Here is a 16,260-nt window from a genome sequence, read left to right on the forward strand (position 1 = left end):
AGAGAGAGAGAGAGAGAGAGAGAGAGAGAGAGAGAGAGAGAGAGAGATTCTTTCCAATGATCTAGCCTACATGCACCAAACAAATACGGTTTAAAACTGTGACTTATACAGCTATAATATAGTTGTAATGTGAAATACCTAAGAAGTACAGGAAAAATATATTAGCTGTGTCTTGAATATGATGTAAATATTCTACAATCTAAGGTGGGGATATAGCGTAGTATTAGCTATTACTTTTATCTTACGGAAATCGCAGCAGAAGGGACGTGTAAAGACAAGTATTTATTACTTTTGCTATTATACAGTTAGTTTTACTTATCATTGAAGAAAATTCCCGTTGCTAACGTACACCACAATTATCCTCATCAATTCTTTTGTTATTTTCCGGATTCTTTGCGGGTATGCGGATTCACCGTGCGTTTGTCTCGAGGAACGACGGTGCTCGTGCAATAATTGTAACCAGTAGAATTATTGTGCGGCGGTCACGCGCAGGTGTGCGATGCGGTGCGTGTGAGTCTCGGATACCGTTCACCCACGCGACATACAGTGAGATCACCTTTATACTTTAACTCCGTAGTCACGGTCGACTGTCGTATCGTCGAACGAAAAATAATGCCTTTGTGAAGCAAACCCGTAGGGCTTACGAAAATGTTCCTGTACCCACACATCCTGTCCTCTGACATCATATTTTTGTTATCGTGCGGGTAGTTACCTGAAAGTGTGAAACATTTTACTATTACAGAATATCTAGATTGAAATTATATTTCTTTCAATATAAACTTTTGTTTTGTTGCAAGGACATTGATATTGCAAATGTATGCAATATAATCAAATAATAATTAAACAGATTGTATAACACCTCGCACGATATAAGAATGTTATTGTTAAAAATAGTAAGTTAACGCACAACAACACGAAACAAGATTCTCCATGCACTTTACCTCCGACATCTTCGCTCAAAGAAGAATCTCGATTATTAACGATCCCGACTTTTGCGGCATTTGTTTCTTACGGCGTGTTTCTCGCATCGGAAATGTCGAGTTTTCAAAGGGTCGAAACCATGCGCAACATCGCAACGCGACGTTGTTGCGTGTGAAGGTGTCACTGTCAGATTGACAAATTACTTCGGCTCAGCGTCGGACACTTTAGATTTGTAGTCGCGCACGCACGTCATCACCGTGCGGGACGTTTTAATTTGCAGATGTGCGGAAACATGCCACGCGACGGATCTCCTGCAAAAAGAATGAAATATTAATCGACCCTATGGACATTTTTCTTCTTTCGATTAATTCATCATAAACGTAAAAATATGTAAAATTGAGTTATTTTTTGAAGACGAAGCAAAAATGGAAATTTCCTTATAATGTTAATCGATATGTTTAAAAATGTGTCGCGACGGCTGTCTGTGTTGGTTGAAGGATGAGATGGGGCAATTAAAAGCGTGGTCGTCGGATTTACGGGCAATCTGGGCGCGGCCGGTCGTAATTCCGTAGGCCGGTTCTTGGCCCGTGTAATTTGAGAGCTTCAGGGAAAGGGTAGTCAGCGACATTTCTGGTAAATATCGTGCTTACCGCATTACTTTACCGGCGTCATGGCCGCTGCCGCGGAAAGAGAGGGTTAAGTCGTTTAGCGATGAGGCCACAAGGCATTTACTAAACAAACCGAAATCTGAGAGAGTTTTCCAAGGATCGCGCGGTATTTTCGCGCCGCGCAAGTTATTTCCCTTTCATCTTCCTCGACGGTTCACGTGCAGGGATGTTGAGAGGATGTGCCCCTCGCTCTTCCCGCTCGCATTTATCGAAATAAATAACGTGTCTTTCCGGAGAATAGGGTAAAGAAGCACATTCGGCGAAGTTTGGAGTTCGTGCCGAGCTGGCTTGAGTTTCAAGAAGTTCGTGAGAATATTATGAAATCGCGGATAAGTATTTCCGATCCGATTAAATTGGACTTCACGTATGGATATAACATAGTGATATTTATATTCGTAGATATATATTCTGATTAATTTACAATTCGATTTATCTTTAGCTGATCAAAATGTCACTGGAAAACTTTTAAACTCGATTAAACTCAATTAAATCTCACGGTTGTAAATAGATAATAAGATTTCGTTCTTTCGTAAATTTAAATTAAACAATATTATACACGTATTAAACAATTTTATATATGACATTCAATTACCATGATATTTTAACGATAAAGGTTAGTAGTGGAATCATAAAAAAAAGTATGTCTATTATAGGTTTATAGCAATTGATTCACGATGAAACTTTTATTCGCTGTTATCCTCTTCATCATCTAATAATTTTACCCTAGTCTTATCTGTCATTATTACCGCAGCAGTTCGAATCTCACGTTACGGCGAATACGCGCTCTTTAAATAAGAGCCGCGATCGAGCGAAATCGCGTAATTCACGACGTACCAGGTGTAATTAACGTCGAAGATATCGTCGCTTATCATCCTTAGGCGGAAAAATTGCCGAGATACCGTTGCGGTATCGCACGAACGAAGCGAAGCGAACGAGACCCCGATACGTTTATCAACCGCCTGACGATATAATCGACCGATCTCTCGCTACGGGAAGAAGACTATTTCTGGAGATCGCGGCGCACGACGCGGCTGCCCATTTATTGCGTTTAATGCTCGGCGTTAATAACCCCGTCACGAATTCCGTGGGCACCCGCGCGTCGTGTAATAGAGACATAATCGACTTAACTTTACGCTCGGCTCGCTCGCTCGCTCGGCTCATTCGCTCGATCGCCTCTTAATATCACGATCCGTAATAATCGCCGCGGATCTTTGATCTCCGCGCGCGATTATATTTACGATTTTCTTCACGACCATTTCTGCCGGCGGAATTGCATCGTATCGAATTTAGATTGCGGTACATGTGCGCGTTCCGTGTAAAATAGTCTCGTCGAATGGCAACTTGGACGTGGAATAAACAGGACAATTCTTAACTTTCAAGCGATGTCCGACGGACGGACGGATGGATATTGGACGCGATTTCAGGCAACGGCGACGGCGACTTGGCAGCGATTTCGTGTTGCTCCAAGCAGTATCGCAGCCGAAGCGGGCTTGAAAAAAAATCTGTAAATATCTTTTCTAGAGAAGATATGGAAATATACGAATTAAAATTAAGTAAATAAATGCAGAGGACCACAATGAAAAAAACTTAAAATTAAACTTTGTCGTTAATTATTAGAGTATAACGTATAGATTTTGAAAGTTATATACCGACGCTCCAAAAACAAACCAATCTAATATTGCCTGTGAGAAATGCATTTTCTTTACGTCATACGACTATTTATCTATGACGACACCCAGCATGCGCGCGTCATTCGGATAAAAAAAGAAGTTAAAAGCTTCTTTGAGAAATTATCGTCTTACGTCAAGTTACCAAATCGAACACAGCATTTTAAACTCTCTTTTTTCGTATCTCGTGATTAATCTTAATAAAAAAAATTTTAACATCGAACGTTACATCGTCGTAAAATTAACTAAGTACGCGCTTGCCATAATAACGAGAATACGTTGAACTCGCCGGTCGCACGATTATTTCGAGGCCTCTCTACTTGCTTTGATACAAAGTGCGCACATTTTCGCCGTATCGCATTATATACTTCAACGTGTCAGTATCCGTCCTGTAGACACGCGACACGCTGTGTATGCATGCGTGTTTGCTTGCATGCGAAGTGCATACGCATAATCACATCGTCGTCGTCGTCGTCGTCGTTGCCCCTCGCTTCTTTGCCGTCGTATGAGAATGCAATGCGTGGGTGAGCGAAGCACGAAGGAGTTTAGAATTCCCCGCGAAAAGCGTGTCGTCTTCAGTTTACATGAAGCCCGCCACGTGTCTCTCCGCTTAAGAATATCGTGAGCTTGTCGAAGGTAACTTCCTCTTCACAATGCATATTCATGTGATTCGTCAAGCCGTTCGGTCATTGACTTTTGAAACAATAAACGTGGAAACGAGGAAATGTTGTTATATAATTTTAAGGGGTTACATTTAAATCATAGCTAAAGCATTTTTTATCGACATCTCTATCTGAAACCTCGACCCTGTCGGATCGATTTTGATTCAATCTGATGTAGCGTGTATTCGAGGCGATATATGAAACGCACACAAAATAATTTATAACGCGGACGGGCGTCGGAAGTGCTGAGAAGTAAACGTACAGCATAAATTTCACGGATGTCACGATGCTTACAATAGGCGGAGCGAAAATTAAGAGTGACGGAAGAATATGATTAAATCAACCTTGATGGTGCTCAGTGGGGTGACCGTGATGCGGCATGATTGAAAAGACTTGTACATCGCCATCAGAATGAACGCTCTAACGCACTCCAGATCGCAATCTGTTGTCTTGATTTATTCAAGTATATTTTGATTTCAATATATCCTAATGATTTCTGACGCGTACTATCTTTTCACTTATTCCGGGATACTCTCTGTTTTAGAATTTTTTTTGTACACGGTAATGTACTTTGATCCTGCATAATCTGAACTTTATTTCTTATTTTATCAGATCACTTCAATGTTGACGTCAGATAAAATTCCTAATTGAAATGCGTATTTGCGTCACACCGCATAATTTTCTACGTATAAATTACAATTTAAAATATTCGACGTGTGTAAATAAAGTATATCCGGTTTATCATCAAGGTTTCATGAAAGGCAGAAATATATGAAGGCATCACAAATATTTAACGCTGGGTTCGATGCGCGCGTTCGATAAGTCTAAAATTATCGGATAACTGATGTTAGGTAATATCCATGACAGACGTCGATAAATTCCTCTTATTATATAAATTGAAAGGCAGATAGACGCAGGCGTGGGCGTCCATTCATTCGCGACAGACACAGCGCGTATATGTATGCCGTCACGGAAATTTGTAATGCGCAATCCATGCATGCACGAGCCGTGGTAGGAAACACGTTGCTTTGTCGGCCGGCACTTCGTTGCGAATTTCTTCTGCAATGTATCTCTTGTAATCGATTTTACATTTTAATCTCCGAATTCCAATATATCCGGTTTCACGGTTGAAAATGTGTGTAGACATATAACGTATATTATTCTACTTTTATTTTTGTTATTAGTGTTATTTTTTAAACTATATAAGAGACCTCATGAGTATTCTTTATTAATATTATGTGTGATATAAATTATATATTTATACATATTTATACAAAGTTTTACATGACATACTGTACAAAACAGAAGGAGCATGTTTCTGATATAAAATGAAATAGAAAATGTCCTGTAAATATAAATCCAATTTGATACGGTTTTTTATTTACAAGTATTTGAAGCTTATTAATGATATTTTTTAGGACATTTGTTTATTAAAAATAGAAAATTTGGAATGAAAACTTGGAAATAAAAATATCGTTTCTTTCTTTTACCGATTTTATATATGACAACAATAAATAATTCGGTATCGAATCACTGACAGAATTCACGAAATGACTAACAATAAGAGCATCATTCGATCGGTCGGGTAGAGGAACACGTATACGTTTACGCGTCGGAGCAACAAGGTTATTATCGAACAAATCGATAAATCCACCGACGTGAAAGTCAACTATCGACGCGATCAGCTGACACTGACGAGGCACGAGCATGGCAGCGAATCATCATCGCGCGTTTCGCGTCTCTTCTCAGTGCGTGCGATCGCGTCTTCCCTTCCGGACGTGTGCGTGCATATATGCGGGCGTTACTCTCCTCTTTCTGTCACTATTCATCTCTCTCGCTTGCGCGCCACCGCTAAATTTAGAGTATGATCGACCGGTCGTCTGCCGCTATCGGGACAAACAGCCTGGGCGATAAAGTTATTGGACGGGTGTTCAAGAGCAGGCTGCAAGTTTGTGAGAGAGAGCGTGGATGATCGGAAGTGAATCCTTCTCGAACGACGCTTCTCTGCGTTCGTAAGTCGCTTTCACGAATAGAGACGATCATTTTCAACTGGAGCAGCGTCGTTTCTATTTATTTCGGTCCGGCAATCACAATCGGATTCATTGTGTCGTTTTAATCGATCGACTGTGACTCGCAATTTGGTCGGTGAACTCCTTCGCGATTCTCGTCACGTTTCTCCACGTGGTTACCACGTGCGGGCTATTCAATCGCTGCACCCGAGATGGGAGCCAAATGGGAGGATTCGTGGCACGCGAGCGACATTCTTGAGAGCAAGAGGCATCGAGAGGAGGAAATTTGTCATGACGCGCGGTGAGTGATATTCGAAAATAAAAACGAGAATGTGTCGGGATCTTTAAAGTTTTTATGCGACCGTTAATTGAATTATTAAAATATGTAAAATATTGATTGAAAAATGGGGTATCGGAACGCGAGTGATGGTTTTGCATCAACACTTTCCGTTAATAGAAACTCTTTAATGCAAAAGATTTATAGCTGAGCAGATGTACCTGATAGATCTGAAACATCCTGGGTCTAGATAGTTTGCATGAACTATTTAGGAGGTCTGCTTATTTTCGTATTTTCGTCGAAATACATTTCGCAAGTATTACCCGAAGATAATTCGGAAAGCATTTTCGTAGCGGTTTATTCTCGGACGCTTGATTTCTACACACGTGTCATTACGCGCATTCGGATGTAAAAAGATTTATGTATGCATCTATCAACAGCTCGCTTTAAGACCCCTTTCGTAATATATATATCAACAGATGTGACACGACGTTATACTGCGATTCTAACACAGAGTAGCATTTTACTTCATTAGATATTTATTGTTATAATAAATTACGTAAAATTTTTTATCAAATAAATTTAATATTTAATTGAAACATTCTGTACTCGAATAGCGGTATACATAAAGACTGAAAACTTGACATAAAAAAAAATTAATAAATGTTTAAAAAAAATAGATCTTAAAATGCACTACTTTATTAACATTAATTTATTTTATTTATTCATGGGGAAATAAAACGTCTACTTCGTCTTAATGGAAAAGATAGAGACAAGCAAACTTCTTGATTCCTTTTTGGCTGCGTGTGAACCTTAGATGAACGCTCTACCATTAGCTTTCGTAAAACACCAAAAACTCATGATTAGCTTCTGTGTGACTGTCACGTATACACCGGGTATCGCACGTTCGAACTCGCGTGACTCTTGGCATCGCGCCACGCTCGTGATCGAGCGCGCGTCTTTACGATCGGGATAAATAAGTGCATCCTGCTTGTTGTGACAAGCGCACGTCATTGTCCGAAACTGCATTTCGCGCAATTCTTCTAAACCCGGGGGTATATACGAATAATATTTTCTGTTGCTACGCAGCGCGATCTCGTGAAATCGTCCGACATAATGTGCTGTGTAATCCTGGTTTTATGTAATATAAATCTACATGTACGTGATATATCTATATATATTTCGAATATTATCATCTTTTTTTCGATAAGCTCGCAGGCTCCGAACACTGACAATGAGTTTATAACGTCTAGTGCATAAAACGACTATACCCCCGTGGAGAACCGAGTTCAAATGCTACGAGTAAATCGTCTTAAGTTATTACCCCGAGACGGAAAGAGGTCCGCACTAAATGTCCCCCTGTACAGTAAAACGCGATAAGTCAGTTAGCAGTCTCGCTGCTAAGGATTCTCAGTCTGAGAAACCTGCTAGCGAGACCGTTTTACATGGCACTTCAAAATGCATTTCGTGCATTTCGTGAAATGCAAAGTAGCTGCGATGATATACATAATTTCTGTTATAAATAGAAGGATGGAATTCGGATGGCTCGCACACATCGATGAAATGAATATTGAAGTACATGGAGCGATCTGGAGTCTAAACATCCACATTTATTCATATATGGAATGATGTTTGAATGATGTTAGCAGAATATTCCGAGATTAAAATAGTGTCAATGTAATGTACAAAAAAAAATTATTTTATTACTGATTAATTTGTTACATTAAGAATAAAAGATTGAAGTTCCAAGTTAAATCTGCATTATCAAGACGATCAAGACAATATTTCAAAAAGAAGACAATGGCTATACTTGTATAGATATTCTAATATCACGTTACTCCTCGTAACAAAGTAGTATAATAAAGGAGTAAATTAAATTCACACAGGAAAGTCATTGCGCGTGATTTACACGATGAATAAAATCCTGCTGTCAGAAGTTTCACGGAGCACCTAACGCACGCGAATTATTCGTCTACTCTGCACTGCGACTGAGAAACGGCCGCAATAATATCTCCGCGTAGATGACGAGCGTTCCCCGTGTGCCGCGTGCATCTCATTGAGATACACTTTGCGCCAATTCACTCGCGGCTTAAATAACACGCATGCATAATCTCGCGCGAGGCAAGAACATCAGCGCGATGATAAAGGGCTGTAAAACGGCGCGGGAGATATACTCGCTCAGCATGCTCTTGTTATTTGTAATATTTACTTTACGATTAACGCGGTCGACCGTCCCGATTGTCGCCCTCGTACTTCGGTCGAGGATTCCCAAGATAATGAGGTCATTCCTTCGCGATAATCCTTATCGACTGGGATGCCACTGACTGAATCTCCGACCGCCGGCAGTCGTATTCAGTGCTGAAGCGAACGCGACGCGCGATCGTCATCCGAGTATTTCGCGTCGTGTTATTATTGTGCGAGTCTTCTCGCGAGTGCCTCGGAGTTCATTGTCCATCAAGCCAATCCGCGAGTTTGACCTAATACATGAAGTACGTTTGAATTCATTGTTGTGATAAATGTGTGACGGTAATCGTAAGGTGTGGCGTCCTTTTGTCAGTTGTCCCCATTCTTAAATTCAATGTTAATTAAATATCGCGCGCGCGCGCACCAATATTTATTTTGAAAATATAAAAAGAGAAATGAACTAAAACAACTCATGTCACTAATTTAATTTAGAACGATTATGTTTTCTCACAAGGAAAGGACGAAACTAATTGAGAGTCTAAGAAAATATAAGGCTAAGAAAAATAGAAGGCTAAGAAAAGGGATTCTAGAAAAAACGTTATTTTCGTTAATCGAATTAGCCGAGACTCCTCCTCGCCATTAAATTCACATAAACGTGTGGCTGTGGCGTGCATAACATCGTAGGATAACGATGACGAGCCGCGCGTATCACGCGATCGTAGGCGATTTACGTCATATTTCGCTCGTAAACGTTTTTGCAGGTGGTAAATAATTCGAAATTACTATTTTCGATAAAAATCAAGATCATAACGATCGCGTCAGATATAATTTCGCGGAACGGCTGCTACTGCGATATTTATAGTATAAATACTTCGACAAAACGCATAAATTTGTTTCTGTTACGTGCTAGCCTACTCCTAGCGTACTGCGTAATTATCTACCCGGCGTAATTATCTATGTTAATATCTCAGGACATTACCGGTCGCGCGGTGTCAAAGTCCGACTCAATGCCAGGGGGTAACAAAGGTCTCCTCTTCGCTTGCCTAATGGAAAACGCCCGGCTTTACCGGAGTGCTATAATCGGTGCACGCACAGCGTCGCGTATAAGCGAGTTCGCTGGAAACTGCGATTCATGGAAGGTCATTTCGATGCGCGCGCCGAGGAAACACGCGAATAAAGATAAACGCAGATGTGGCTAATGTGGCCGTACAGTCGCGAACGTACGGGGATCCTCGAATAATCCGCGGGATGATTTACGACCGATGTAACAAACGCGCAAATTGTCCGAGAAACTCTGTCAAGAGTTCTTATAACGTTTTCTTTCGCCGTATTTTCGATGTGTATGTATCGAGCAAATTATAGTTATTTCACACATATCTTTTAAGCTGTCATTTATGTCGTCGGTGTTTCTCCAAATTGCATCAAGCGTTCACGGGTAGAAGCGTCTCACGCAATCTATTTCTCGATCTTTATATTTTACATTTTCATATGTTACATATTTTGTGTGTGTGCGTTCGTATTTTTTATATATTCAGATATATACGCGTAAAGAAAATGCAAAAATCGAGACGGTATGCAAACTACGTTTGCCCATTCACGCGACGTGACCTTAGTGACGCATGAGAGAGGCATGGCTGACGGTGTCCGCTCGCTGCAATCGAGAAGCAGTGCGGAAGACGGGTGACATAAAGCGGACGAGAGCTATCCAGGACAATGGTCGTAATGAAAACCAACGTTCGAAGGTCGCCGTCGTGCCTTCTTCTGCGACCAAACCGTGTCGCTTTGCCGTGTGCTTCGCAGGGGACGAGTCAGTCGAAACTCGTGCGTGGATAAGCGTGGAAGGCGATTTAGCATAAATCGGTAGAACTCGCAGGCGCGATCGGAAAGAAAAATTCTGCATCGAGATAGAGGAAACGTATTCTCGCACAATTTGAGCGCGACTGCTAAGAACGCCGTTGAGTTTCGCGATCGGTATCAGATAAGAAAAAAAAAATGATTATAGTTTATTGCGCGCGACGTAGCGTCGATATGAGAAAAACGTTGGTAAAAATCTGAATGTGTTATGCGTTATAAAATCATTGAAAAATTACGCAATCGAATGTAACAACACGGTGCTTGGAATTCGGTGAAAAGCTGTGCTTGAAAAATATTGCTTGGACGCAGGACAGAGAATTGTAACGATGCAACGATGGTTGCGTTACACAGAACGTGAAGCTCACTATCATGTCTCTTCTTCTTAATTAAATGCACGATGATACGTCGACTAATTAAATGCGCACATAGCGGAATTGCGTCATGCGATTCCCTTAATGGTAGTGTATAATAATGTATTATATTATAGTGGGAAACGGAAAAACATTTCGAGAAGTTTATTGCATTGCTTAATGTTTTCAGGATACGCAGTTAGTAACGCAGTTTTTTTTTTCTAATACATCTCGTTTCTTAATTCCGATGTTTCATTAATTGACATGTGAACTCGTAGATTATGAAATCGTAGAAACGACGAGCCGTAATACGAATAGAGAAGACATTTTAGTATTTCTACTGACATGATTTCCTCGATTTCTGTTTCCCTGTCCTCATATTTTTTTGCGATTAACGTTTGAGAAAAACATGACTCATCGATTGCGTCAATCAGTATGGAAATATTGGAAACGCGATTGCATATAATTAATTGTTAAATGATGCAAAAATGCGTACTCTTTTTTTCGATGGATGGATATGACTAATTGTGTCGCGTTATAACGTGACGTAAGAATATTTTTACGATGTTTTGATTCTTATTACATTAACTGTTACTAGAATGAATTCAGCGACCTTTTCATAGGAAAATTAGCTGAAAGATTTGCTTATGAATTGAACGTTGAATATTAAAGACCTCTGGGGAATCAAGCTTTTCAAAGAATCAACTTTCCAAATCAATGATCCTCGCGAGCAAACGAATTTAACGGCTAAGACGAACGCCATCGATTTATAATCGCGTAACCCGATTAACGTAACCCGATTTACCAAGTCACGTGTATTTCGGTAAAGTGTGTTGTTACCACAGCCTTAGGCAATCGCGCGTTTGGTTTGGTTTCAGTTTTACCCGATCGAAGGTCGAGACAACTGTGTCATCGCGCGCTTTCTCAGCCGTTACCGCTTCGATCCTCCGTGTCCTTTCATCGACGCAATAACGTGCGTCAGAAAACGCTCCCTACCGAATTGTGCGAATTTCTGCCCGACTGCGATTAAAGTTCCTCGGCGGGATCGCTAGCAAAATGGTTTGGGACAATGGGCTCTTGGTGAAAGAGGTGACGGAAATGAAGAAGAAAACACCGCGATTCCCCTCGCGCGAGCGGAACTTCGCGATGAGAAGACGCGGCCCTCGCAGATCTTCCTCCCTGATCATCGGAGGGGCATCGCCGATCGGCGCCCCTCCGATCGAGCCGCAGGACGCCGCGGAACCTGATCGTCGCACTTACGAGGATCCATGCAGCAGCGATTGTAACGTGTAAGAATTTATTTTCTTTTATCGGCGTGCGCATCGCGCGCGCACGAATAAGGTGCGTGATTTGTTGCTGCTCAACTTAATCTGTCGCATGAAAGTGTGCATGCTAATAAAAGTACATTGAGATATCGACAAGATACAAATAGGAGAGTTGGACGCACATTAGAAAAAGATGTTACTGCAAATTTACTTAATCGTAATGACTATGACATGATTAACTTAATTTCAATATAAAACTATCTGAGGACCGACTTTTGTAATTAACAAGTCAAACGCAGGATTGTTTCATTACATCACATACATTTACATCATATATATTCTATACTATGTGTATAATTAGTTATTAATTCATTTAAATATTTCACGAAAAGAAAATTGTCTTATAATTTGTCAAATAAATTTTCTAAAATGAAGATAAATGATCATTCACGTAATGAAATCATATAAAATCTTTTTGTTCAACAGATCGCATAAATCTATAATTAATCGATATATTAAAAGAACGATGAAAGAGTGGTTGAACTTTAATAAAACAAACGTGAAGGTTACTTATAAAGAAATTTATGCGAAATAGCAGCGTACAGCACAGTTACTTGAAATAAATCCAACCCTCGTGATCTCGCGCGAATTATACGATCAATAAGAGGCGGAACGTGCAACAAATTAAGTACGTCGCGTAATAATTTGCCGGGCCGGTTGACGGCGGCGACGACAGCGACGGCGACCGTCCCCGGAATGAATTATCGTCGTGAGAGAGAGAACGAGATATCGCTCGCGCATAGAGGCCGACGGCCGTCCTTTCGTTGATTTAATGAGATCATTAACGAAACATCCTCGTTATACTGGGGCGTCGCGTCGGCAGAAACCCGGGGGACAGTAACCTGTCCGTTTTTCACGGTTCATAAGTCCGCGCGGTGATTTATCGACGACGGCAGTAGCGGAAGATGAGCTTTTTCAGAATGTACTTCCTCGTAGCCTCGTATGCGCGGCTCGTCGGATTCATACGATCATCGGTCGAGCGACTAATCCGTTCGCGGGCCCTTGATTGCAGACCCGCATGAGCGATCATAAATTCTCACGGAATCATCGTCACGTGTCTTCGTTAGGACGACGTCGCAAAGGACCGCTTTGATCAGCTCAGCGTGCATCACTCGTGGGAGGATGCGATGGGCGAGATATCGCCGCGCGCGGTATATAAGTTAAATCACAAACTCGCGAGTTCTCGATGAACGGGAAATACGGACGGTCGTATTCTGCTCGAGCGTGTTAAGTTGGAACGTCATGGAATTCATGCCAAATTATTTCGTTCGAAAAATTCATAAGAAAAATTCATAAGAAAAATTCATAAGAACGCTTTATTTAAATTACGGCTGATTTATTACTTTGACGATTTAACATAGATTGCTAATACAGAAAAAACGATCAGTATGCCGAAAAATATATTTTGAATAAACACATGAAAATTAATTTAAAGAAGTAACTGTAAAACAGTAAAAATATATGGAAAGAACAGTTTTGCTGAAATATCTAAAAATTTATCTACTTACAGATGTGAAAGTAATTTTGTTGCATCATCAAAATAATTATAGTAGGTCGCTGAAGTATGATGATAATGCTGTAAAAAGATTTTTACATTTTAATAATCAGTTTGAGTGTTCTACATGAATTATTTTGATGGTCCAACAAAATTATTTTCAGATTTGTATCTAGTTAAATTTTTAAATACTTCAGTTCTTTCTGTGTAAGTATGATGTAAAAGAAAATAATTATTAATGTCGTTAATAATGGAAATAAGAATATAATAAACTATATTTGCATACATTAAGCATTATTAAGAAGGCATTCAAGATATGAACAGTTTTGCATGCTTCTTTATAAACTTTATTTATATTTAATGAAAAGTGAAATTAAACAGATATTTCTGTAAATTTATTGCAAGTACTATATCTTCCTACAATATCAGAATTAAAAAAAAGCCGAAGGATATATTACTATTGCAAAGTTACAAACAAATATCGCATATTCAGTAAGATCGCGAAGTTACTCTCAGCGATTACAAGAGTCTCTTAACATTATTCAAGTTCGTTATTTAAGAGACGTAATCCCTTAAAATCCGATTAAAATCATTCCTATGTATCTTCTCATGTTTCTTCCGTAATTATTTACATGTTAATGGTGTGGCGTTTCATGCGACGCCCCTAAATCTTCTCTCGGAGCGACAGGCTCCGTAATGTCTTAAACCGGCCTGCCCCGGGCTCTGCATATATATAATCTCGCGTTAAGCCTTTCGGGCATACATATTTGCGTAATATGAATCGCGAACGCGACCTTATTCGTGGGCATGTTTCAAAAGCGTACAAATTCATAAGTGTTCCTCCACGATGCAGTGCGCCATGATAAGCTGTGCCTGCGGGATCAATACGTGGATCGATAACAAGATCGATCGATGGCCTTATAAGACTTCGTACTGCATCGCTTTTCCAAATCGACGAACATGCATAATTCTCATTAAAGTTGCGCAACGTGCGTGTACAATGTTCTCGTTCTACGCTCGAGGATCGAATATTAAGTACCGTAAGTACGCGGTCACGAAAACTTTAAGATTCATCATGTAATCAGATTAAGAAAACATGTAATCAAATGAGAAAATTTATATATAAAATACATAAAAAAGTGCATTAAAAAATATTTCTTTTAAACTGCATTTGACAAAGTGTGAAATATGTATATGTAAAAATATAATCTTGTAATAATTTTTTTTCAAAATTAAAGATAATAAGGCAGCATATATTTCCTAATTAATATTTTCATACTTTCTGTACTTTCTTTTACATACATATACATATACATATACCTATATATACACACGGATATGTTAAAGTTAAACTCATCTTAAACAAGCCCTCGCAGTTTTACCTACACAAGAAGCATGTCGAACGTAAAATTATAAATATGTTTCTGTGAGTCATGAACAAGAATAACAGACTACATCGTTACAACGCTGTGCCGCTAAATAGAGCGGTTAATTAGTAATTAAGCCGCTATTTAAAAGGAGGAGGGTCCATTTCAACAAACTCGCACGCGCCAGATGTTCCAAGTCTTACTTGAAAAGTTAGCCGCCTACCACACACGCGCGATGTCAAAATCTCGGAAGATAAATCTTTGTGCATTTGTGAACCAGAATAAGTTACGGACTCATTGCCAAGGTGATCTGTCCGGCAAGCCCGGTTCTCTATAGATCGCGATTCGACTCTTGACGTCTCGACTCTGTCGAAGCTCGTCATTCTTTCCATTGAGGTACCATCTAGAAAAACAACAAACAGCCGAGCAGCGGAAAATTTTTGGGGCTAAATCTCGAATCATGGAAAACGGAGAAGTGTTTGCGAAATTATAGTGACATAAATCAAGCTAATTGGAAATACTATGTTAATAACTCAAACTCAAATTTGCAGCCATTACGAATAAATCTTAAGATGATGTATTATTTAAATGAAATTATTTTATGTTTTTTAGAGACGAAATCATACGCATTTTTGAAATACATAATTAGCAAGCTAATGTGATTTCTAGATTTTTGTTTGTGTTTCAATATAACGTACATAGCTTCCGAAACAGTCTATGGATTTATATCGTTTCTTCTAAATAATATTATTAATTTATTATTAATTACTAAATCGCAATTAACTATTACCATTTTATAATTTAGAATAAAATTAATACTTGGTATAACAAAATATCGTCACACAAAAATACTTGCTTTTATAAATAATATCTTATCTGAAAAGATGTAAAAAGACAAAGTAATACAAAGTAATAAAAAGTAAGAAACACACTTGCATATTCAAGATAATTGCAAAAATATGAAATAGAATTTATATAAAGAAAGAAAATATAACGCTCTTGAAAAATAAAGGCCGATTGTTGTAATTTAGTTGTTAATGCTGCTGTTAATCATTGTTTGTACTTACTGAGATTACTGGCGTACCATGTCATGTGTCTTGTAAGGCTTATATATTATCGACCAAGTCCAAAAAAGATACGTCGCGTTTACATCCCACCTCGAGAGTAAGAGAGAAAGAGAAAGAACCTTCATTGGCCATAAAGGCGGGTCTGCCAAAACCTTGTCAAGTTATGTCACGGGCTTGTGCGACGTAACTACGCAGCTACGCCGCCGCATCGAGCTTGGCGGGATAGTTAATGCGTTCGCACCGAGTTACTCATCAAAGTTCCGTTACGTAAACCCGAACGAATTAAATGCCCGGACGTCTTCCCGACGAATATGACGCAAATTTTTGAATATATATATGTATATATATATATATATATATATTCAAAGAAGAAATGCGTGAAAGTTAGTCGTTATACTAATGAAGACTACGAGG

The 16,260-nt window shown here is 39.4% G+C and overlaps 1 protein-coding gene across 5 annotated transcripts in view; it reads left to right on the top strand.

Moving 5' to 3' along the window:
- Positions 1-16,260, top strand: part of LOC112465207 (four and a half LIM domains protein 2) — a 112,679-nt gene that overhangs the window by 44,318 nt on the left and 52,101 nt on the right. The window contains exon 3 of one of the 5 annotated variants that reach the window (XM_025032650.1): positions 11,471-11,662. The exons of 1 other annotated variant lie outside the window; for it this stretch is intronic. In XM_025032650.1, coding sequence (XP_024888418.1) covers positions 11,471-11,564 — 94 coding nt within the window. In that variant the 3' untranslated portion in view covers positions 11,565-11,662. Of the gene's footprint in view, positions 1-5,934; positions 6,229-8,673; positions 8,694-11,470; positions 11,882-16,260 lie in introns of those variants that run through there. 3 more of the 5 variants (XM_025032656.1, XM_025032657.1, XM_025032654.1) reach the window with 3 other exon arrangements.

The sequence above is a fragment of the Temnothorax curvispinosus genome, unplaced genomic scaffold (genome assembly GCF_003070985.1).
Source record: "Temnothorax curvispinosus isolate PA1 unplaced genomic scaffold, ASM307098v1 QBEX01015018.1, whole genome shotgun sequence".
NCBI lineage: Eukaryota > Metazoa > Arthropoda > Insecta > Hymenoptera > Formicidae > Temnothorax > Temnothorax curvispinosus.